Genomic DNA, 24976 nt, shown 5'->3' with positions numbered 1-24976 from the left:
TTCACACTTGTAAATCCCAGCACTTTGGGAGGCTGAGGTGGGAGAATCGTTTTTTGAGACTAGCCTAAACAAAGTAGTGAGCGCCCATCTCTACAAAAAAAAAAAAAAAAAAAAATCAATTAGGTGGGTGTGGTGGCAAGTGCCTGTGGTTTCAGCTACTCAGGAGGCTAAGGTGGGAGGATCACTTGAGCCCAGGTGGCCGAGGATGCAGTGAGCTGAGATTGTGCTATTGCACTCCAGCCTGAGTGACAGAGCACGACCCTGTCTCCAAAAACAAGGAGGAGGAGGAGGAGGAAGAGGAGGAGAAGGCGAAAAAAAGGAAGAAGAAGAGGAAATAGGGTGGGTATTTTATTCCCCAAACACCTCCTGCCACACAGAGGTAATCATTTCTACTAATGCAGCATTCCCTGGGATGTAGTCTGGAAACGCCAGGCCCCTATGGTTTCAGACTATCCCAAAGCTAGAGAGAGACTGACACCATCAAACTGAAGGTGGAGGCACGGACAGGAAGCCTGTGGCTAACAGACAGACATAATAAAGATGGGCTCTAAGTTAAAGAAACTGGGCTCCTCTAAATCTGGGCCTTTATCCTATGGAGTTGCTGGAGATCGGATTTACCAGCATCTGAGTTTTTATTTATTTATTTTTTAATAGAGACAGGGTCTCATTGTATTGCCCAGGCTGGCCTTGAACTTCTGGGCTCAAGCAATCCTTCCATCTCGGCCTCCCAAACTGCTGGGATTATAGGTGTGAGCCACCGTGCCCAGCCCTAAATGGGTTTTTTAAGTTTTCTTGCCAAGGAACTGTTGATGGCCTACAAACAGGAGCCTGGGATCCCTGGCCTCCGCGGAAGTGTTCGGGCTCCCCTCCACACACCTCCTGTAACCACGCCCACAGGAAGAAGCTGCCACGTCACCACCACGCAGGTCAGCCATGGAACGCGCTGCTGCAAAGCAGGACCAGACGCTCCCAGACTGGCTCACTCAGAAACCATTACTCCTCCACCAGCAAGAGAAAGGATACCCTTTAGACCAGTGACCAATGTAGTTTTCCCTTCTCCTTTCTCAAATGACAGTTTGTAACCTACAGTGCCTCAGTTTCCTCAACTGTAAAGTGGGGGATAATATTTGTATTTACTACATGGGATTCATGTGAGGATTCAATAATTTAAATTAAAAAATGCTTAGAATAATTCCTGGCAAAAAAAAAAAAAAAAGTGCTCGGTTAGGTTTGGGTGTCGCTCTGCTGGGTCAGCCATCCTCCTTCTCCTCCATCAGCGTGTCCTGAGTGTGTAGGAAATGGTTGTCCATTTATTTGTAGATTTTTCTTGAGTTGGGGTCTTGCACTGTTTGCCCAGGCTGGAGTGCAGTGGCGCAATCAGAGCTCACTGCAGCCTCAAACTCCTGGGCCCAATCAATCCTCCCGCCTCAGCCTCCCAAGTAGCTGGGACTACAGGCATACAACACCATATTGGCTAATTTCTTTTATTTTTTGTAGAGACAGGATTTCACTGTTGCCCAGCAGGTCTCAAATTCCTGGCCCCAAGCAATCCTCCCACCTCAGACTCCCAAGTCGCTTCACCCATTTCCTCCCAGTCCTGGCACAGCCCTGCATACGTAACTGATACATACAACTTAGATAACAAAAAGTGACTGAGAACTACTTTATTTGAAGATATTTTCTTCTATAGCTCTAAACACAAAAGGAATGCTGTTATAGTGAGTACTTCATAGGCATTCTTGTATTCAAATGAATCACATAATGTTTACACTTTTAAGCTACACTTGAAATTGAAGACTTAATACACCCTTTTAACAAAGAAAGTATCAGTCATATCAAAACATAACTATTCATTTTACAGATTATCACTTTCCCTAAAATGACTAGATATGAAAACACTGCAGGGACAGCTAAAGCGCCCCATTCTTAAGGTTTTAATAGAAAAAATGACAATAATGTAAATCACATTCTTTACTAAACTATGGCAATCCATTTAAGAAAGCACCAGCCAGCCGTACAAGTCATTTCAGCACCCTTTGCTCTTCAAAATTAACCATCTTTTATATTTAATGCTTCCGGTAGGAATAAAAATGGTTATGTCAAGTACAGATGTCAGCAATGTGTCAGTTGGTGTGAATTTATGATGTGTTCCTAAGTTAACAGAGAAAATAAAAATAAAAAAACTCTTATATGAATAAAACCTAAGGATGAAAAACTATCCTTTGATAATTATCACAAGGCAAAATCAACCGCCTTTTCATCAGTCCTAGTGTGGAATGGAAATTTCATTAATACTTTTTATGGGAATGTTTTAAAGGCATAGGTATAAATGCACATGCAATCAGCTTGCCCCTCTTGGATACTAACTTCCCTGGCTTCACTCCTCCTTTTCACTGGACCAAGCTGCTGAGCCCCTAACTGCAAAGTCTGCAGTGCTTAGTGAGCATTTTTAAATAAAGCAGATTACATATGATTTTCATTTTTTCACACACAAAAAAAGAAGTACAGAGAAGACTATGAAAAGGAATGAGAAAAAGGCATAGAGCAAAAACCTAAAACACAGGATGTGATGTTCAAATTTAAGAGAAAAACAAAACTGGTTCGTGATGATTGTTAGCAAATCACAAAAACAAAGGATAGGGCCAAGACCGAAGGGACCACCAGACCACCAAGCCCCAGTGTGCCAGACAAAAGTGGGCATTTTTGAGACGATGCCCTGGTGAAGACAATTACAGTGAACCTCTCTATAAGGCCATAAACTCTTCAAGGTCATGGACCATGACTTATGTCTGTATTCTCAGTTCTTAGCATTGTCTTGCAAATGACAGACACTCAGTATTTCTGGTGACCACAGAACTGGAGCTCAATCAGCTCACTGCTTTCAAAGCCATTTTGGTTGGTATCTACCAACTTGATTCCTTCAACTCCTCTAAGGCAGGGATGGTGAACAGCCTTCATTTCACTTGATGGACTGGGAATAGATGTCTGGAAGCACCAATCTGACATGGATTCTAAGAGCAAATCCTGGCACAGAGGACAGGAATGCTGCACTCATTCATAATGCCTCCTTAAAAGAGCGGTGGCACAGGTGTTATGTATTTCCCACTCCTGGTCTAGGAAAAAGGCAGCCAACCCCTACTCATATTCCTTTTACATTGCTAGCCTGCCTCTTGAGTGATCTGCATTAAGCCACTGTTCGTTAAGTGCTGGTTGATCAGGAAGACCAAGGCCTTTCCTCTCAATTTATGTCTTTGGCCAAACAGGTAGGGTCAGAACTTCACTTAGAAATCTGAAAACACATCACCCACAATGCTCAATAAGCAACAATTCATTGAGAGAGAACAGGCATTTACTTGATTACTACCTTTGTAGAGAAAGAATTTTGCCCATCTCAATGGTGTGTAGCTTTTGTTGATATCTAAGGCATTTGGAATAACTTAGGATCTTGGTGTTAAAAAAAAATGGCAGGGTTAAATTATCTTTGGTTCTCATTCTAATCTTAAGACTTTTGTTTGTTTCTTCCTGGTACCCATAACCTTCTCAGCACTTCGTCATTGTGACTTAACCAGTACTGTTGAAATGATCAACTCTTTTACACGTTCATCAGAAAACCTTTTAAAGGATGCTAAGGGGAGAGGCCTCTGAAACTACGAGGGTTGAAAGGAAAGCCAGAGAGAATGACAGGAAGAACCAACCTTCTAACAAACCACACACAGGACTCTCTCTCTACCATTCAGACTGCTATCTATAAAATAGGGTGCTTCTGGTTGGGGAATGCCACCCCAGGTCCTCCAAGCAACCCCTTTCCCCATAGTGGGAGGTCAGCATCCCTCAGAAGAATCTCAGAAAAAAATGATAAAGCATTTAGAGAATTGGGAAGAAAATAGAGAGATACTATCAAAGAGTAAAGGACAGTCCTGGGGGATAAAGGGAGGTTTTTTCTTTCTTTTTTTTTTTTTTTTTTGGAGAGAGTCTTGCACTGTCGTCCAGGCTGGAGTGCAATGGCGCAATCTCAGCTTACTGCAAGCTCCACCTGAAGGAAGATTTTCAAAGCAACATTGCCTCTATCATAGGTGAGAGTCTTCAATGTAATACTGGCACCAACAAGAGGACAGAGCTAAATTAAAACTACCCTTCGAAATGTCAACAGAGCTGATGTGCGCAGCAGGAAGGACGATGTCACAAAATGCACAGATCAGTTCCTGTTGCACATTCCACCTTTCCCAAGTACTCTTGGCAGCCCAGAATAACAAAATCTTGTTAGATGTCTGTCTATAATATGCAAACACACACACACACACACAAAAAAAAACCTGGGTTATAAAAGAGCTTTGTGGATCACAGCATACCTCCACTTGATCCAAGAATTTAATTGTCAACATTAGGCAAACAGACCCAATGAATGTAATCAGGAAGAGAATTAACTGGTTGGCTGGAATACTGTATTTGATATGATGTGCTTATGTGCAAACTAATCTCCAACTGTTTGTCCAGTACTAATTCAACTGACTCATCTTCTAAATGTATAGGACTAAGTCTTTAAAAAGTTAAGCTTTTCAGCAACAAAAAGTTAACATCATCTAAAATAAATTAAATTTTAAAATATATGTAATGAAATTATAGGTCACTGGAAATTCATTTCTACAATGAATATAAATTAACATTAAAATCTATTAAGTACTATTCCTGGGAAGATTTTGGTTCAGAGGTTATTTTTTAAGGGCATAATATTTGGGAATAAATGGGCACAGCTTAGAAACCCTTACAAAGTTGTAAGTAGACTAGAGATAAGATTATTTGGTGATAAGATACAAAGATCTCTATGTCCAAAATAATGGCTTACCTCATTTTAGTTAATAGAAGTATTCCCAAAAAGTTGTGCAAATAGGCTTTTTATAACTGGACCCTTATTTTAAGTATACTAGAGGCCATGGTTGTAAAGAAACCCTGTAATGACTCCGCTAATAAACTGAAGAACTCTAAGTGATTAGCCCCTGTCCTACCTACATCTGCACAGTGGACGGCATACTCCAGGCACTCAGTAAGTGTTTGTTGAATGCATGAATTTGTTCTGACAGTTTTTTTTCCCCTTACGGGACTTTCTTAAAGTGAGGCACATGCTAACTGAAATGGTTCTGCCTGCTGTTACTGCAGAAAAATGGAATCCAGCTCACAGTTTAACTGATTCCATCACAAAATATCAGATAATTTCAGAGTGTTTTCAATGAAAATAAAATTTCCATAAGTATGAGTATATATATTTTTGAGGAATGTTGACCTATGACTGGCAGAAGCTTTTATTGTTAACTCACTCAGTGAAAACAACTGCTTGAGCTGAATTCTATTTCAATTAACCAAGGCAAGTAAAGCACTTTACCTAACTTCAGAAATACCACCAGAAACCATTCCACTTCTGTAAGAGTCTTCCCCTCACTCCAGCACAAATATTTAAATGCTGTCCTTACCTTAGTCTACAAAAGCAAAACATGAATTACAAAGCTAAGATTAAATTAGAAAGTTGCCTGACTTAAATATGACAAAGTGTTTTTAGCCTTAAAATAAGAACTAAGTCAAATACATTCAATAAAGGTAACTCTTAAAGGCAAATTTTTTTCTTATTTGGTGTTTTCTTCCCTTCCCATTTAAATTTAAGACTCAATTTTTAAAAATATTCATATATCCATTTTTCTAAATAATATATCCTCTTTAAAACCATACAGAATGCCTAGCAATGCAACCTATGTGTCCACATAAATATGCAGTCTGCCACATAAATAAAATAAAAGGTTACATCAGTCTATTTATTCAGCATTTGTAACTGCAAAAACGGCTGGAAAAATAGCTGAGAATATTTTTATCCAAGTTTTGGGGAGGACTGAACACTGGTAAGGATTCACTGTAGGGCTCCATCATTATAAGTTTCCTAAAAAGTAGTGTGCAAACAAAATATCTGAACACAGAACCCTATTTTAAACATACTAGATGTATGTGTGGGTATGGGTGATGGAGAAGAGAGAATGAGTATGTTAATATGAATGCTTGTCAAGCACATTGATAAGAAAACCTCTCACTTAAGGTGCTAATGACATGTCAAGGGTCCTAAATACAACAGATTTTAAAATCATCTTTACCATTTGTTCCAATTATTGACTTTGGCCCTTTACCACACAGACACAATGAATCTACATTTTGATGATCCGTCATTGGCCCGAGTATCATGTCTGGAGATGGATTTGCTCCCATAATTTAAAAATCAATAATTTAAAAAATAACAAAGTTGGTCTCTTTTTTCCAACAGTTTTCAAGTAATTAATTCAAGTAAGCTTATTTACAGCTGCTACTGTATATATGTGACCTACTTTAACCCTTCTTTACCCTTTAGGAATCGGTCTCCCTTGGAATGGGACACCACATTTTAAAAAAAATCTTGAACCAGTTTTCTTTCATCTACTAATTCAATTCAGTCATGTTTCTGCTTTATTGGGCAGATAAAGAGAAGAAACCAGCAAGTTATGTCCAAAAGCTGGAAAACGCCGAAATGCTTCCCAACTATCTGAAAAGATGTTGTACTTGAGGAACACTCGGTGTTCCAAGCTGGTCGACAGGGTGACATCTCTGCTCATGATGTAGATGCCGTCGTTATGGAGCGCACAAGTCAAGTTAAGACCCGATTTGGACGTGTTCTCCTTGAGGTAGAGCCACTGACGGGTGACGGTGTTGTAGGACTGCACGGTGAGCATGTCTTCGCTCTGGCTGCTCCTGCGGTTGGGCCCCAGCTCGTGGAGACACCCCCCGACGATGTAGATGGTCTCTTCCACAGACACCATCTGCTGCTTGCGAATGTGGACGTCACATGTTTCAAACAGCGTCCAGATGTCGGAAGAGGGGCAGTACTGCAAAATGTTCATGTTCCGGTCTGAAAGAAAGAAAGGCAAGTGATGACTCCGCCCCCACTAACGCCACTAGGCAAGGCTGTACAGAAATGTCTAACTCTACATGCATAATTTGGTAACAAGGAGAAAAAACTGTTTCAGAAAAAGCACAACTTGGAAAAATCGTTTTCAAAATGGCTGGGAAGAGATATATTTAGATCCATCCACACTCACTTCTCACTCCCAAACGTCTCTGCCTTGGGAGACTCAGACTGGATAAAACCAGGAAAAAGAGCAGCTCTGACTTTCACACAGCCCCTCCTCCCTGGTATCTCCACACCCGTGAACCACCAGGTCAGTGTAAAAAAAAAGTAAGTGCCTCAGACCCCTCATCAATAGCTACAAAATTACCAACTACTTAATACAGAAGCCAGGCTGGGCAGGAAGCAGATTATTCTTGACAGCTGATCCTAAGAAACAGGACAAGTAGCAACACAGGATTTCCAGGGGCTGTCCAGTGAAAAGGACACAACATTACACTTCAGGAGAAATGCATCCAAGTCTCACCTGCAGCCTTCTAAAAAGCCACAGAATCACTTGGCAATTCAGTTTTCCAGTTTTTTTTTAATTATTATTATTTGTAAAGGCAGGGTCTTTACCATGTCCAGCCTTGGTTTCCCAATTTTATCACCAGAGAGACACTAACAAAGGTCTTCCTATGTCCCTCACAAGAGACAGTTGTAGTGTAGATAAGATCAAAGTCTAGATAAAAGGTTGCTGACATTTTAAATTAATAATGATTTTCAGCCAGGCATGGTGTCTCATGCCTGTAATCCCACCTCTTTGGGTGGTTGAAGCAGGAAAATCACTTGAGCCCAGGAGTTCGAGACTATTATTAGCCAGGCATGGTGGTGTGCACCTATGGTACCAGCTGCTACTTGGAAGGCTGAGGTGGGAGGATCACTTTAGCCTGGGAGGGCGAGGCTGCAGTGAGCTGTGATCATGTCACTGCATTCCAGCTAGGGTGAGAGAGTGAGATCCTGGTCTCTCAAAAAAAAAAAAGTAATTTTCTTTAAGGAAAAATGTTGCCTAGTCTCTTTGTGAAAAACACTTGTGAAATTTAGAATATCTAGTTTTGTTTTTCTTGTTTTTAATTGTTCTCTTTTTCTTTTCTCCTCTAGGAAAGAATAAATAAGTATTTTAGCCACAGCAGAAAAAGCAAATGCTCTGAGTTATAAACAGAATGAACTTCGTTTGTTGTTTTTTTCTAAACAAACAAATCCTATCCATGAAGGAGACAGCTCAGCTTGGGAACTGACACACAACTAAAGCCTACAGCACTGTGCTGGCTGCATTCGCTTGGTAAGAGAAGACAGCTCATTTTCTCAGAAGTTTCATACCTCTTACAGTCCTTCCTTCTGAGAGGGACCCACCCATAGTTAGCAATGCTTAAAGAGCACCCTCCACAGCCACATCTGATACCAACTAAAGGATCTCCTAAGAGAGCAGACAAAGTCCTGTGCGCGCACGTCCTGATGCCTGGAGAAATCTCAGAATTGTAAGCCACGGCATTAGGAAACTGTCCTGACTTCCACCCATATTAATACCTCTCCTTCTTTCCTTTTACTGTAGCTATTATGATAAAGATCATTTTAGGAGATGGCCCAAGGGGATTTTAGTCACTAATTTATCAAAAAGTGCTCCTTAGTGACCTGGCTGTCCACCGAATGAATAAAGAACTCATTATATGAGGCTTCCACATATTTCTAAGCTCCAGGCCCAAAGGTCTTTCCAGGTGTTCTGTAAATGTTTTCTCTCCTCACTCAACAAGGGCTCAGACCGTGAAGAGGTGGCTTGAGTTGGTGGAATGATCTTTTTGTTTTTACATTTAAAGTTGATTCTGAAGTTTGACAAATCACCCTTCTTCCCTTTACAGCTATTACTCTCTACTGAACTTCTCTGAATTTCTTCAGTGCCGCTACAGAATTAAAATCATCAAATAGCTACCATAAAAATGAGCTATTATTTACTAAATTATAAAAGTCTCACTTGACTTAAAAAGTCAGAAGGCTAAAAACTAACTTTCTTTTTTTTTTTTTCCTAACAATCATGATGTCTTATCTGAAATACACAGAACTATTAGGAAGTGCTGGGAAAGCCCCAGCAGAGAAAGAGGAGGGCTTCAGAGTATAAGTAACTGCCCAGCTCTCCCATTTTAAAAAACTAGTTTTCAGCCCTTATACAAATAGCCATCCATCCACATCACTGAACCATCCCATCAAGGGTATTTGGCTCAGGGAATCCAGAACAGAAATCACGGTGGGTGGCCCAAGTGAAGAAGGTACATTAGCAGTGGCTTGTGAAGCTACAAAACACACAAGAAGGGTTTTCTAGGTCAAATCTAAAGAACATTTGCTCAGCCAGGGTCATGGAAAAACTAGGAAATCTACCAGTAAAGTACTCTTTGGGTTACAGTGCCGCCTGTCAGTGTTGAACAGCTCTTGGTTACAAGAGAAGTCAAAGCACATACGTGCGTTATGTCAGCCCACAAGATGCAGTCTGTGTTACTCAACCTAGAGAGGAATGAGAATTCTTAGAATTGCTCATAGGTAAATAACTGGGAGTATTGACTTTCCTAGAAGAAAAGATACACACACACACACACACACACACACGAGAGGGGGATTACTACATAAACACAGGAGGTCTGGGGGACTGAGGGGCACATAGCTTAATCTAAACCTATAAAGTCAATCACTGTAACCTGACAACCAATGTTGAAGATCAAAGAAATGACTACTAAGTCTCTTTTTTTTTTTTTTTTTTTCCAATTATATGTAAAGAAAAAGTTGAAAACCATCTTTAGTGGAGAGTCACCAGAGAGGGACATTGGGAACAGCTCGACAAATAATGAAAACTTGGAGTGGGGAAAAAAAAAGGTCACTTCTCTTTGTCTTCCCTCTCCTTAAATACATAAATATACACATCGCTTCAGTGGGTTGCATGGTTGTCCCTAACAAGATACGTCAATTTCCTAATTCCCTGAACCTGTGAATGGTGATTTTATTTAAAAAATAATAATAATAAAGCGGGGGGAATCTTTGGGCCAGGCACAGTGGCTCACGCCTGTAACCGCAGCACTTTGGGAGGCCGAGGTGGGAGATCGCTTGAATCCAGGAGGTTGAGCCTGCAATGAACTATGACTGTGCCACTACACTACAGCCTGGGCAATAGAGTGAGACTCCATCTCAAGGGAAAAAAGAAAAAGAAAGGGGGTCTTTGCAGATGTAATTAACTTAAAAACCTCAAGACAAGATCTTCCTGGATTACCCAGATGGGGCCTAAATCCAACAGTGGCAACTGTCCTTAGACAGAAGGGGAGAAGCCACAGACACACACAGAGGAGAAGTCCCTGTGAAGATGGAGGCAGGGGCATCATGGAGCCACCAGCCAAGGAGCGCCAAGCTACCAGAGACTAGAAGGAGCAAGGAGGAATCCTCCCTTAGAGGCCTCAGAAGGAACACAGCACTGCTGACACCTTGACGTCTGACTTCTGGTCGCCAGAACTATAAGAAAATATATTTCTGTTGTTTTGGGCCACCAAGTATATACTAACTTGTTATGGCAGCCACAGGAAACTAACACACCTCCCACCATCTTCCCCGCTGAATTAATGTTAAGACTTACTCTAAAAAGAAAGAAATCAGATGTTCATCAAATACTTTACATTTTAACTTCTTCCTAACATAAATCCCCCAAAACAGGACACATTTGGATATGGTGGAAGGAATTTCTGTCACCTATCTGGATGCTATGTTAGCCTGTGGATTTCTGTCCTTTGGGAAGTTCCCACGGCTGCTGCGGCCTCACAGGGTCTTCTTCGTGCTTGTTAGCCAGGGCTGAAGAGCTCTGTCCTGCCCATATGGTACCACAAACGAGTGGCAGTTTATTTCACCATGTCAAATAAAACAGCAACTCTACTACTTTAAAGTGGCTTAAAGTCCGAAGAGCCAGGTTACACCTTTTCTGTAAGTCCTGGGCTCCACAGAGTCAGACAGACCAAATGCAGAAATAGATTTCCTTGGATAAGAGGTAACTTGGAGACATCTGCTTTGGAGAGTGGAGGGAAGGAAAGGCACCCCTCTGCTTGACTGTCCCCCATTGTCTGTCTTCCCACAACCACAGTTTTCTTTTTTCTTTCTCTCTCTTTTTTTTTTTTTAATTTTAGAGACTGGGTCTCACTCTGTCACCCAGCCTGGGGTACAGTGGGGCAGTCATAGCTCACTGCAGCCTCAAACCCCTGGCTCAAGCAATTCTCCTGTCTCAGCCTCCCAAATAACTGGGACTACAGGTATATGCCACCACATCCAGCTAATTTTTTTTATTTTCATTTTTAGAGAAGGGGTCTTGCTATGTTGCCCAGGCCTGTCTTGAACTCCCAGGCTCAAGCGATCCTCCTGCCTCAGCCTCCCAAGTAACTGGAACTACAGGTACATGACACCACATCCAGCTAATTTTTTTCTTTTCATTTTTAAAGAAGGGGTCTTGCTGTGTTGCCCAGGCCTGTCCTGAACTCTCAGACTCAAGCAATCCTCCTGCCTCAGCCTCCCAAAGTGCTGGATTACAGGCATGAGCCACCGTGTCCCGCCAACAACTACACTGTTCTCTATCACTGTTACATGAGACAATTCCCTACCAAGAAGAGCAGTATAAAACTTGCTGGCAAGCAGGGCATGGTGGCTCATGCCTGTAATCCCAGCATTTTGAGAGGCCAAGGCAGAACAATCACTTAGCCCAGGAATTCAAGACCAGCCTAGGCAACATAGGGAGACCTCGACTCCACAAAAAATAAATAAACTTGTGGAGAAATTTTTTCATTTCCAAATTATTAACTATACAATGCCTGCCAAAAAAGTGAAAAACACATATGCACATTTTAATAAATAGTAGAACCAGGCCAGGAGCGGTGGCTCACACCTGTAATCCCAGCACCTTGGGAGGCTGAGGCAGGTGGATCACCTGAGGTCAGGAGTTACAGACCAGCCTGGCCAATGTGGTGAAACCCCATCTCTACTAAAAATACAAAAATTAGCTGGGTGTGGTGGTGTATGCCTGTAATCCCAGCTACTTGGGAGGCTGGGGCAGGAGGACTGCTTGAACTTGGGAGGTGGAGACTGCAGTGAGCCGAGATCGTGCCACTGCACTCCAGCCTGGGTGACAGAGGGAGACTCCATCTCAAAAAATAAATAAACAAATAAATAGATAGTACAACCACCTCCCACTGCTGGTTAGGAAAGAGCTCTCTTGTATTCATGTTCTTGCTCCTCCTGTGATGTGTGACCACTGTCCTAAAGCTGGGTTTCTGGAACCTCTATCTGATGTGTGTGTGCTCACAAAGAGAGAAAATGAGAACTAATTTGCAAGGATGCTCTGGTACTAAATTCCATAATGGTGGATGGGGGCAGGTTTGCTGTGTGTTTGTGATAAGGATGGGAATTCCCGGATAATCTTCTCCAAAGACCTACCCAACCTCAGAAAGCGATCCCCACAAACCAGGCCCAGCCAAATCACAAGACAGCTGACCAAAAAGTTGGGTTTCCAGAAGCAAAAAAAAGAGATAACGTATTTTTTTCACAGCTCTCCCTTCCCCATGCTCACACGAAGTTATCAAAAGATCCCTCCTGTCCCAATCATCCCTGCCATATGGGACTCTCTTCCTTCCAGATGTGTAAGTGTACACTATTGAAGCATAACATGACCCTTGGATATGTCGGGGTTTCCTCTGACACTCTCTTGCCCTTCCCAGACTGCTGACGCCTACACATGGGCAGACCACCTACCTGGTCCCTTCACTTACCTCTGGTAGTGTATCCTCCAATGACATAAATTTTTCCCTTACACTCACAGGCAGAGAACTCAGCCAGAGGATTGGGTAAGGGCGCCACAAAATTCCACGCATCCTGCTCAGGGTTGTAACACTCAACGTTAGAAACGGCCTGCCCTCCAATGGCATAGAGTTTTGAATGAACAGCCACAAGTTTGAAGTTAGACCTGAAAGAGAGACACACAGGCCCACAGAGTTAGTTCTTCTGATCAATGAGAAGTGTAATGACGGCATGAACTCTCCTGGACATCAGAAGTAAATTAGCTCTCCCCGTTGGGGGCCACTCCACCTGAGGACAGAGGAGGAAAGGATGGCTTCTTGAACCTCACTCCTGTCCCCAAGATTCCACGGGAATGGCACACTGTCCAAACACTAGCTATCGAAGATAAGCAGTTCAATACAACAAGTTATTAATCTTGTTCAGCCTTAGTCCAGCAACCAAAGACAATGTGTATACACTAAACTCCACACTTTCTTTCAGGGGCAGGCACAAAGGTAAGAGGGGAAGGCACCCATCTCACCGGGTTGTCTTTCACCTCTCAGAATGGTTATTTCATTCTTCCTACTGAGTAGTATGGCTTCATCTTAGGGACACACTGGTGCTGCCGAGACAGATAGGCAGGTATGAGGGGTGACTGCTAAAGGGTGGGTCAGGAGACGCTTGCACCACCAGTACACCTGAGCAGGACACTGGTCCTGCCTCCCCGCTCCAAGGGCATCTGACATACTGCATCACAACATATAAGATGGGGAGAGGTCAGCAATGAACAAATTCACAGTTTGTATTTACTTATTTATTTACTAATTTATTTATGAAATAAGGTCTTGCTCTGTCACCCAGGCTAGATTGCAGCGGCACAGTCATAGCTCACTGCAGCCTTGAACTCCTGGGCTCAAGAGAGTCTCCTGCCTCAGCCTCTCGAGTAGCTTGGACTACAGGTATGCACCACCATACTCAGCTATACTCAGCTAATTTTTTATAAAAATGTTTTGTGTCAAGCCTGTAATCCCAGCACTTTGGGAGGCCGAGACGGGTGGATCACGAGGTCAGGAGATCGAGACCATCCTGGCTAACACGGTGAAACCCCGTCTCTACTGAAAAATACAAAAACACTAGCCGGGCGAGGCGGCGGGCGCCTGTAGTCCCAGCTACTCGGGAGGCTGAGGCAGGAGAATGGCGTAAACCTGGGAGGCGGAGCTTGCAGTGAGCTGAGATCCGGCCACTGCACTCCTGCCTGGGTTGACAGAGCGAGACTCCGTCTCAAAAAAAAAAAAAAAAAAAAAAATGTTTTGTGAAGATGGCATCTCACTATGTTGTCGAAGCTGATCTTGAACTCCTGGCCTCAAGTGATCCTCTTGCTTCAGCCTCCCAAAGTGCTAGTATTAGAGGTAGAAGACACCACAACCAGCCTCAAAAATATTTTGATCCAGCATTCTTAGGGTCTTTACATATGTTAATTCAATAAATACTTCTATTGACAAATGCTCATCTTTCATAAAATTAAGTAACTTGAAAAAGAGATGTACAATGATTTCCAGCTCTATATTCAGTAAATAATTAAATGCTGCTCATCAGCTTCAGACACTAAATAAGTCTTATGATTTTTGAACTGAAAAGTAACACAAAATTAATTTGTTTTGATATAGTACACAAGGATGAATCAGACCTTTGAAAGCCAGGAAGGATAAACACTTGGGAGTGCCGGGTCAGTCTGCTGTGAGATGTACAACAGTCACAAGTTTCCAAGAGTATGCGCAGCAGCATGATGCAACAGAAAAAGACCTGAGCACAAATCAGAAGACCTCGCTTCTAGTCCCAGCTCTGCTGATAACCAGCTATCTGACCCTGCTCCAACCACCTCACTTCGTCATCTGTAAAATGGTGATAACAGCCATCACAACGTGGTAGAGATGATTAAATCAAATAGTCTATCAGAAACTACTACACAGAGATAAAATACTATCATTCAAATTTCTGTTTTCTAGTGTTTGAAATAAAGGTGCTAAACCAAGTGAATTTCAAGACCACGTCTAATTCCAACACAATGATGTCTTCAAAAATAATAATATACTAAGAAAGAATGGAGGTAGAGACTATGCACACACAAAAAATTATATAAGGGGGTAGATTAAGAAAAAGCAGTGAACAAGAAGCCCATGCTTGATCTCCTAAAAAGTGTTCAATAAAACTGATGCATTAGACTATGGAAACAAGGTTAGTAACAAGCACCTACTAAACAGTTAAGATTTTTGAAAGATTCCTATCATGTTTATATCTAAATGTATTTTAGTTTGTTTTTCCAATCAGAGCGTGAATAGAGTACTCTTCATCCAGAGCCTCGTCTTGTCCCTTAAGGCCAGCCAGCCAGTCAGCCCACTTTTTTGTGCCAACAGACGTCAGGGTGGCAGGTACTGGGGGGTCCCTGATTCCTGCTGCTTACCTTTCTTGCTGCCAATGGTCCTTAAAATCCAACCATGATGCCCTCTCTGTGTGTGCAAATTTGGGGAACCAAAGGAAATCAAGCTTGTAAACAAGCACTAAATTTTCCCAGCCACAGTTTGTTTTTGCTCCCCAAAAGTACACAGATAGTAAATTTTGTAAGATCAAAACAGTTTTTAGTATTTATCCAGCATAATCATTTGTCCTAAGCAAACATGTAAGGGGCTTCTTTTTGAGGCTCAATGAATAGGCAGTTAAAGTAAACGATTCCATCTCTCCAGACCCCGACACGCTCAAATTCACTTGAAGAGAAACACTTTTTAATGCTGAATTTGTTTTAAGATGAAATTGCCAGCTAAAATCAGACCATTTAATAAAGAGGCATACTGCTAAAGGTTATGAGTCCAGGCTTACACAGGGAAATCTCAGACATCATCACACATCAATTGCTGTCTGACCTTAGAAAAATTACTGAATCTGTTTATCTGTTCCTCAGTTTTCTCATCTGTTAAGTGGGGATAAGAAGGGCACAATATCTGGCATGCAGTAAGAGCTGAAAATGACAGCAGTTGCAGAGATAAGTCATTCTGCATTGGCATTCTACGGAATGCTTCTCTGGGTGTCGTAAGTCCAAGTTTTTCTTAACCTCAGGAGGGTTGGTTTCTCATTTGTCAACTGCAACAGTCACTGACTGCGACGTACTCTGGAACTCTCTACAAAGTGCGCTCTCATCCACAAATTCTCATCACTCACTGCTTCATTTCCAACTTTCTGAAAATAATTCTTCCAGGCCGGGCGTGGTGGCTCACGCCTGTAATCCCAGCACTTTGGGAGGCCGAGGCGGGTGGATCACGAGGTCAGGAGATCGAGACAATCCTGGCTAACACGGTGAAACCCCATCTCTACTAAAAATGCAAAAAATTAGCCGGGTGTGGTGGCAGGCGCCTGTAGTCCCAGCTACTCGGGAGGCTGAGGCAGGAGAATGGCGTGAACCCAGGAGGCGGAGCTTGCAGTGAGCCGAGATCACGCCACTGCACTCCAGTCTGGAAGACACAGCAAGACTCCGTCTCAAAAAAAAAAAAAATTCTTCCAGTCTTCACCTCCTGAATGGTAAAGGTATAAATTCAAGCTATCAACCGCCTTTCAAAATTATCATCTCTACAGTATTTTCTTAATATTAACATACTATGTTCAGGAGTTAAAAAGAAGAACTTCAAGACCAAGTAACAAGTCATCTATCATAGCTATATACTTGTTACTTGCAATAAAAATATTATCATTAAAATTTGTTTTAAGTGAAAAAATTAGATAAAACCACAATTGCATTTCAAGGTCACTTATAAGAATTTTTTTTTTTAAAGGAGAACTTTTTAAGAGACAGGGTCTCATTTCATTGCCCAGGCTGGAATGCAGTGGCCTGATCATGGCTCACTGCAGCCTTGAACTCCCGGCCTCAAGCGATCCTCCTGACTCAGCCTCCCAAGTAGCTAGGCCACCATGTGTGGCTTAAAAAGCTCTTTAAATCCCTAAAAGTTAAGTAACATGAAACATGCTAAACACCAGCACACAGATCTCAAGGATTAACAGTAGCTACATACAACCACAGGAAGGCAAGATGACACAGACGTCTGGGTGGCTTCGAGTCTAGCCCTGTGATTATGTGGAAGGTAATTAAACTCACTAAGCCTCAGTTTCCACTTTAAGGAAATGGGATTCATAACATCTACCTCATAGAGATGTTGTGAGCATTCATATGAAGTGACACCTCAAGTTGTGACTACAATACCTGACCCCGAGTAAGAGCTCAGGAAATGAAAACCATCATTATGACTCCCTATGTAGAGAAAGAAGTTTGCTTACCACCAGACTAAAAATTAGAACAAAATGCCAAGATCCTTTCAAAAGTCCTTTCTCAATCACTCAGAACACGATTGCTTAAGTCTGTGGGCAGGTCCTTTTGTCTCCTCTTTCCCCTTTATCTACTTGCCTTCTGCCACATCCCTACGCATTAATTTCCCCTAGGGACTAGGAAGGGGAGAAGGGGAAGGGCAGAAAATAGAGGTAGTCATTGTTGCTACTTATGCCCAGCTCTAAGAAACTCCAAAAGCAAAGATGCAAAAAGCAATTTAAACTGTTGGCCAAAATTAAATGGGGGGGCGGGGGGGGGGGACTGTGAATAGACATACAGTTTTCTTTCTTGCACTATTCCCAGGCTCTACTACAACATCAACCACAGAAATGCTCCAAAAATGGTAAACATTGGCTGAGAGGAGAAGGGACAGCTCAGCAAACGCTAAGGCTGAGAACTGCAATTCCATCTCTGCCAGGAGACACTTGTTTATTAAAGTCTCTCTCCCAGCCTTGCTGTATTCACACATGGAACAGGAGGAATCACTCCAACTCCATTTTCAGAGCTAAAGTGCAGGGCAAGGGAAAAGACTAGAGAAAGCTTTGGAAATGGAGAACATTAACGAACAAACTGCTGCAACAGTGGTGAGTTCCTGCAAGTTATCACTGATTAAAGTGAGGAGGGAAAGCAAGCACCCTCGATCTCACAAAGTTTTTTTTTTGTTTTGTTTTGTTTTTGAGACAAAATCTCACTCTGTTGCCCAGGCTGGAGTGCAGTGGCGTGATCTTGGCTCACCGCAACCTCCCCGTCCCGGGTTCAAGTGATTTTCCTGCCTCAGCCTCTTGAGTAGCTAGGGCTACAGGTGCCCACCACCACACTCAGCTAATTTTTGTATTTTTAGTAGAGACAGGGTTTCACCATGTTGGCCAGGCTGGTCTCAAACCTCTGACCTCAGGTGATCCGCCTGCCTCAGCCTCCCAAAGTGCTGGGATTACAGGTGTGAGCCACCACGCCTGAAGGTCTCACAAGCTTTTATGTGTGAAGAGTTACATCCTGACAATGTGTGAGATCAAACCCACATTCAGACCATCAGGCAGTGTTGCACACTTGGCCTACAGAGCAAAATATTTCTTTTTTACCCCCTGATGATCATATAGCACCCACTATCTTCTCCAGAGTGCAAAAGGCTTTATAAAATCTCTCAATTGGCTGGGCACAGTGGCTCACGTCTGTAATCCCAGCACTTTGGGAGGCCGAGGCGGGCAGATCACGACGTCAGGAGATCGAGACCATCCTGGCTAACATGGTGAAATCCCATCTCTACTAAAAATACAAAAAATAAATTAGCCAGGCGTGGTGGCGGGCGCCTGTAGTCCTAGCTACTCGGAAGGCTGAGGCAGGAGAATGGCGTGAACCCGGGAGGCGGAGCTTGCAGTGAGGCAAGATCGCGCCACTGCACTCCAGCCTGGGGGACAGAGCGAGACTCCCTCTCAAAAAAAAAAAAAAAAATCTCTCAATCCTAGAGTTCCTGCTATTTAAGATTCTGGATCACTGCACTATTCAGTCCCTGGGAAAAGTGAACTGCTCTACATTTGACCCCTTTTTCAAAGTAAAATTTGACCCCTTTTTCAAAGTAAAATACTGATACATCCCAAAGCAGTCTCCGACAAAGGTGAATCAAAGTAGATGTGAAATTCTGCATAGCCAGAGGCCAAAATCTGGTTTTCTTTCTCAAGGTTCCAAATTACTTCCAGTGCATGCATAACTTGCATTGGATGCATCATCCAGGAACAACTCCATACTAGGTTTCATTTTTACTTGTCTCATCATCTAAACTCAATTTTAAACTTCTTGAGGGCAGCAACTATGTCATCAGTTTCTGTATATCCAATTGTGACTAGAAAAATGCTGGGCTTAAAGGCTGTGGTGGAGCTGAGGCACACATGATGAAATTCTAAAAAGTAGCACAGTACCACAAGAGATCTGTGCTCTATTTCTTAGAAGGAAATATTTTTCAACAAAAATAAGGGGGGAAATGTGCATGAAGATGGTCCCTGCAAGTCTAAAAGCCAAAACTTATCAACAATTTAAGTGGTTATAACTACTCAATGGATATTTACATTTTGGTTGCTATACTTATTACACATCCTTGAGCAATTTACTTAACTTCTCTGTGCCTCACTTCCTGTCTCTTTAGAATGGGAACCTGCCTAACAGCCCTTGTGAAGAATAAGTGAGATAATACATGCAAAGCAGCGGGAACAGCACCTAATGCAGAGTTAAGTGTTCAATTAAATGATGTCTCTCATTATTTCTCAGCTACTCTAAATAAATATAATGACTGTTACCAAGGTAAAAATGTTCACTATAGTGTTACAAATAAAGCGAAATATAAAATTATACAATAACTTTTATTACAATAATGTAAAAATATATTGCATAATTTTTTTTAAAGAAAACACGTATTTTAAGCACCTATTATTATTGGACATCTTGTTAGGAGTAGGGCTATACATAAGCATTGAATAAGTCCTAGCTCCTGATGGGAAGGCAGAGAGGAGAGAATGTCAATTCAAGTGGGGGAGTGGGCATGAGATGCTAGAGGAGCAGAGATGGAACATTCAGCCCAAACGAGAGTTCAGGAAGGAACTCCTGGGAGATATGTCATACCTGAGTCAAAGCAGAGGGAGCTAAAGAAGGGTACAATTTCCAATACAGCATCAATAATCAATTAGAAGATATGATGGAGGGTCAGGCATGGTGGCATGTAATCTTAGCACTTTGGGAGGCCACAATGGGAGGATTACCTGAGGCCAGGAGTTCAAGACCAGCCTGGGTAACATAGCCCCCATTTCTACAAAAAAAAAAAAATTTGATTTTAAAAAGTTAACTGAGCATGGTATTGCATGCCTGTGGTCCTAGCTACTGGGGAGGCTGAAACAGGAGGATTGCTTAAGCCCAAGAGTTGAAGGCTGCAGTAAGTTATGATCACACCACTGTACTCCAGTCTGGTGACAAAGCAAGACCCCATCTCTTTAAAAAAGAAAAAAAAAAAGGGATATTTGAATGTCTGGCAACATTTTCTCTCTTCCACGTGGAAGTAACCAGCTGTGGCTGAGAGGCAGAGCCCTCTTCTGGTGGGGCAATAGCTCTCGGCTTCATCGTAACTCCCACCCACCCCTCTCTGCAACAATTTCACCTACCCAGTCACTTTGGGATCTTATTTTTGAATATTGCAGAAAAAATAACTGCATGGGAAAACATGCACAACATTACGTAACAGACGAGAGATTAATATCTGTATTCACACATGGAACTTCTCGAATGTGAAGAAAATAAGCCGATTTTTAGAAAACTGGCAAAGATCATTTACAAAAGAAATACAAATGGCCAACATATAAAAAGAATAATCTCTCTTCTAATTGGGAAAAATCACACTAGTGTTTTTGCCCATTAGGTTTGGGAAAAAAAAGATGATAATATTCTATCTTGGCAAGAGTATAGGGAACTGGCAAGTACAAACACTGTTGATGGAAGAAGAAATCAGAAGAATTTTTTTGATGGGCAATTTGGCAGGAGCAACCAAAATCTATTGATTTATTTATTTTTAACTGTTTATAGAGATGGGGCCTCACTATGTTGCTCAGGCTGGAGTGCAATGGCTATTCACAAGCCCAATCAGAGTGCACCGCAGCCTCCAGCTCCTAGGCTCAAGTGATCCTCCTGCCTAAGCCTCCCAAGTAGCTGGGACTACAAGCGTGAACCACTGCACCCAGCTTCAACAAAACTTAAAACATGTATACGCAGCTGGGCACGGTGGCTCACGCCTATAATCCCAGCACTTTGGGAGGCAGAGGTGGGCGGATCACGAGGTCAGGAGATCGAGACCATCCTGGCTAACACAGTGAAACCCCATCTCTACTAAAAATACAAAAAATAATTAGCCGGGCGTGGTGGCGGGCACCTGTAGTCCCAGCTACTCAGGAGACTGAGGCAGGAGAATGGCGTAACCTGGGAGGTGGAGCTTGCAGTGAGCCGAGATCGCATCACTGCACTCCAGCCTGGGCAACAGAGTCTCAAAAAAAAAAAAAAAATGCATACACTTTGCCCTACCTATCCAGAGATTCCACGAATTTTGACATAGGAAACTAACTCACATATGGCTACCAAGATACACGCACATCTACCAGGATGTTCAATATGGCAATGCTTATTGAAACATCCAGTGCAAATGGAAGTGACCAAAATGTTCATAAATAAGGGAAAGGCTAATTACATTATGGTACATCCTTAGGGTGGAATGACACACAGCCATTAAAAAGTGTGAGGTAGATCTACATTTGTTGACAGAGAAAAAACTCTCAGCTCTGGTTAAGTGGAAATATCAAGTGCCATAATAATCACTACAACCTAGTCAATTTTAGAATTTTTGAAATGTGTAAGGTGACACACCGCCGTGCACATTAATATACATAAACACTTTTCCCCTATTGTTAACCACTATCAACATACTTATACAGCTGACCCTTTAATAACACGGGTTTGAACTGCGAGGGTCCACTTATATTCAGATTTTCTTCTGCCTCTGCCACCTGAGACAGCAAAACCAACACTTCCTCTACCTCCTCAGCCTACTCAGTGTCAAGGCGATTAAGGATGATCGACTTCCGCTTAATTTTCTCTTCCTTAGTTTCTTAATAACATTTTCTTTTCTATAGCATACTTTATTGTTAGAATAAAGTATATAATACATATACAAAATGTTTTGATTGATTATATTATTGGTAAGGCGCCTGGTAAACAGTAAGCTATTTCGTAGTTAAGTTTTTGGGAGAGTCAAAAGTTATATGGGGATTTTTGACTGTGCAGGGCTCGGTGTCCCTAGCCCCCACATTACTTAAGGGTTAAGTGTATTTCTATAAGTATACATGTAATTTACAAATATAAATGTTTATACATTTATAATATCTACAGGTAACAAAAGTCTGTCGATACACTGACACTTTTTTTTCTGTACCCTGAGGGCAGACATTTCCTCTTCTTACTCTGTATTTTTATGTAATTTGCAGGTTTTCTAAGAAGCATGCATTCATGCATTACTTGAATGCTTTTTTTTTTTTTCCAGGGGATGAAAAGGGCCTTCCTAAAAAAAAGACAAAGACTACCAAGGATGTATGAAGGGAAGAAAGAACTGTGAGGAACTGCGGTACTAAGGATGGCCTGGTGAGCGTCAAATGATGTGTAGCTGGAGGCATGCAAGAGGAGACAGAGAACTCAGGGCCGCCCACCCCTAATCAGACCACCACCCATAGCCACACAATGTTTCTTTGTTGTTTCAATTACAGCGCATAGAATGTTTTAAAATAACACTTCTGATACCAAATTTTAAATATGGTATCATCTCAATGGTGCAAATAATGCATTAAAAATGGGCTGGCAGGAAATATGCCAACCTGCAGTTACTGCCTCTAGGAAGAATGAGTGGTAATAATCATCTTTTTGCTTCTTCATTCTTTTCCATTTTCTAGTTTTCTGTAACCATGTATTATCAGGGAAAAAAGCATACTTTTCAAAATGAATTCCATATTATAGGAGAAATAAAGCCAGTTATTTCCCCAAATAATCCCTGGCCAAGGAGGACCCTCGAGTCAAATAGATAGATATATAAAGGATTCTCTGTTACTGTTAAGACTTCCTTCGCCTAGCTGTGAGTTCCCCAATTCCTTGCTCCACACTTCAGGACCAGGATCCTGTGAGGATTGAGATGGAAACACGTGGATGGGAAGAAAGGGTATTTTCATTCTTTCTTGAGTTACATTGATTCTCTTCCCTGCTTCTGAATGACTCTGAGGCCTCCTGGGCGCTACCATCTTTATTTCCTACCATCTCTTCCTGTATATGCTCTTTGCTCTTGTTTTCATATTCCTTCCCTGGTTCCTTTCCCTTCTCCCCTCTCATCCCACTCCTCAAGCTCCTCCTCTTCCTTTCTTCAAGTCACCCATATTGGAGGCAGGAGGGATTTGCAGGATGGGAGGGGGAGAAGGTTGGGTAAATGAAAATATTCCAATTCTATAGTTGAACACTTCCAGGCTCAAGCTTTGGGTCATGACGATGGCTGTCCAGGGAAGGAAGCAAAAGAGAAGATAAAAAATAAGAAAAGCAACCCCTATTGCAAATGTTAATACATTTCCAGTGATTATCTCTTGGTCATGATGGGTGTCACAGTGTGAAAGACTCTCTGTTGTCACAGTCACTGACAACAGAAAAAAATCCCCCAAAGTCAGTGTCACAGGTTACTGTGCAGTGTGTCATTACCATCAGGATCGAATCCTAAAAACTAAGAAAAATTTTTTTTAAAATTAAGGAGCAATTTTCTTTTAAAGTATTCTTATAGGAAACCACGACATCTTTTTTCACAAGAACAGAGACAAAGAAAGCAGATTCACCTAAAGGCACAATACCTGCCAAAAAACCACTCCACTACTTGACCTCACTGGGGAGTTCCTCTTAGCAATTTCTTAGTTCACTGGGAACTTTGCCAGCACCAAGGCCAACAACATTCCTGAAGATGTCATTTCCACCTCAGCACACCCTCCCCTATTTACTGGCTCAGTAAACACCGGGCCCATGAACTAATGAACAAGTGAATGAATGAGAAGGCAGCAGCACTCTGCCGTGTTGCTTACCTCTTCTGGTTCATGGAGGCCACCTGGAGCCATTCGTTGGTGCTGGGGTTGTAGGAATGCGCAGCGGAGATCTCCTGGCTAGTGATCCTGTACCCGCCCACTATGAAGAGGTAGTTGTCCAGGATAGCAGACCCATAGCCCCTGACATTGACCAGGTCGGGAGGAAGGTTGTTGGCCAGCGGGAACCAACGCTCAGTCATCTCCTCGTACCTGAGCATGGACGGGGGCTCCCCCTGGTAGGGGTGAGGGGCCAGGGGTCCCCCCAGGAAGTCCCCGAGGGCCACGAGGACAGGAGTCCCAGTCATCCGGGCCTCCCTCAGCCTCTGCTTCAGGCTGACATCCCCTGGAGCTTGGGGAGGAGACCCCAGGAGGTGGAACTGGGGCTTGCACAGCACCTCGTGGAAGTGGACGACCATGAAGCGCAGGCAGGCCTCCTGCAGGTCGGGCAGCCCGTACACCTGCGCCAGGCGGTACATCTCCAGGCAGTTGTTGAGCCGCACCTGGGACAGCAGCAGCTGCAGCAGAGACGTGACCTGCAGGAAGGAGGCCGCCTCCACCAGCTCGGACAGCAGGCTCACCTCATCCATCTCCTCGTCCTCGTCCACCCCGCCGCCCTTCTCCCCGCGCGGGCCCAGGAGCCAGCCTTCGCGGGCCCCGCCGGCGTTGATGAAGTCCAGCACCAGCCTCAGGCCCGGCGCGCTGAGGCCGCGCAGCTGCTGCACCTCCGGGCCGCCGGCCTCCTGGCTCAGGGCCTCGCGCATGCCGGAGCGGTAGAGGGCGCGGAAGTAGTCGCTTTGCTCGATGAGCTTCCTCTTGCTCACCGGGTAGCAGCGATCCTCCAGGCGGATCTGCACCATCTCCTCGGCCGACATGGCTGGGGGCCCCGGGGCGGCGGCGCTCACCGCCAGATCTGCGCGCCGGCCTCCCCGCCCCCACGCGCGCGCCGGTTCCGGGCGGGGCGCCGAGGGATGGCGGCCCGGGAGGAGCGGCGAGGTGAGGGCCGCCCGCGCTCGCCCGGCCTCTCCAGCGGCCCCTCCTCCCGGGGCCCGCTCCCGCGAGGCGGCGGCTCTGCCCTTCTCCTTTTCCTCAGCGCCAAAAAAGGGCCGGCGGAGCGCGCCGGGCGTCCTCGCGCGGGCTCTCTCAGGCGGCGCCAGGCGGGACGGGAATCCCAGCCCCCAGCCCGCAGCCTCCTCCCCTGCCGCCCTTCTCACTTCCGCCCGCGGGATCCCGGCCGCCGGCCTGACC

General features: G+C 43.5%; 1 protein-coding gene across 1 annotated transcript; it reads right to left on the bottom strand.

Moving 5' to 3' along the window:
* Window positions 1–1649: 1649 nt before the first annotated feature.
* On the bottom strand, window positions 1650–24976 carry KLHL42 (kelch like family member 42). The gene is made up of 3 exons (XM_025402615.1): window positions 23732–24976; window positions 12730–12923; window positions 1650–6916 (listed from the first exon to the last, which is right to left on the bottom strand). Exons 1-3 carry the CDS (start codon window positions 24601–24603, stop codon window positions 6465–6467), a joined length of 1518 nt encoding a protein of 505 aa, XP_025258400.1. The 5' UTR covers window positions 24604–24976; the 3' UTR covers window positions 1650–6464.

This window comes from Theropithecus gelada, chromosome 11, assembly GCF_003255815.1.
Source record: "Theropithecus gelada isolate Dixy chromosome 11, Tgel_1.0, whole genome shotgun sequence".
NCBI lineage: Eukaryota > Metazoa > Chordata > Mammalia > Primates > Cercopithecidae > Theropithecus > Theropithecus gelada.
This window is presented reverse-complemented; position numbering and strand designations above follow the sequence as displayed.

Coding starts and splice junctions, on each gene's coding strand:
- KLHL42 (XM_025402615.1), bottom strand. CDS start 24,603: ATGTCGGCCGAGGAGATGGTGCAGATCCGCCTGGAGGATCGCTGCTAC. Junction 12,924..23,731: donor GCCTCCATGAACCAGAAGAG/GTAAGCAACACG, acceptor TCTCTCTTTCAG/GTCTAACTTCAAACTTGTGG. Junction 6,917..12,729: donor TGGAGGATACACTACCAGAG/GTAAGTGAAGGG, acceptor TCTTTCTTTCAG/ACCGGAACATGAACATTTTG.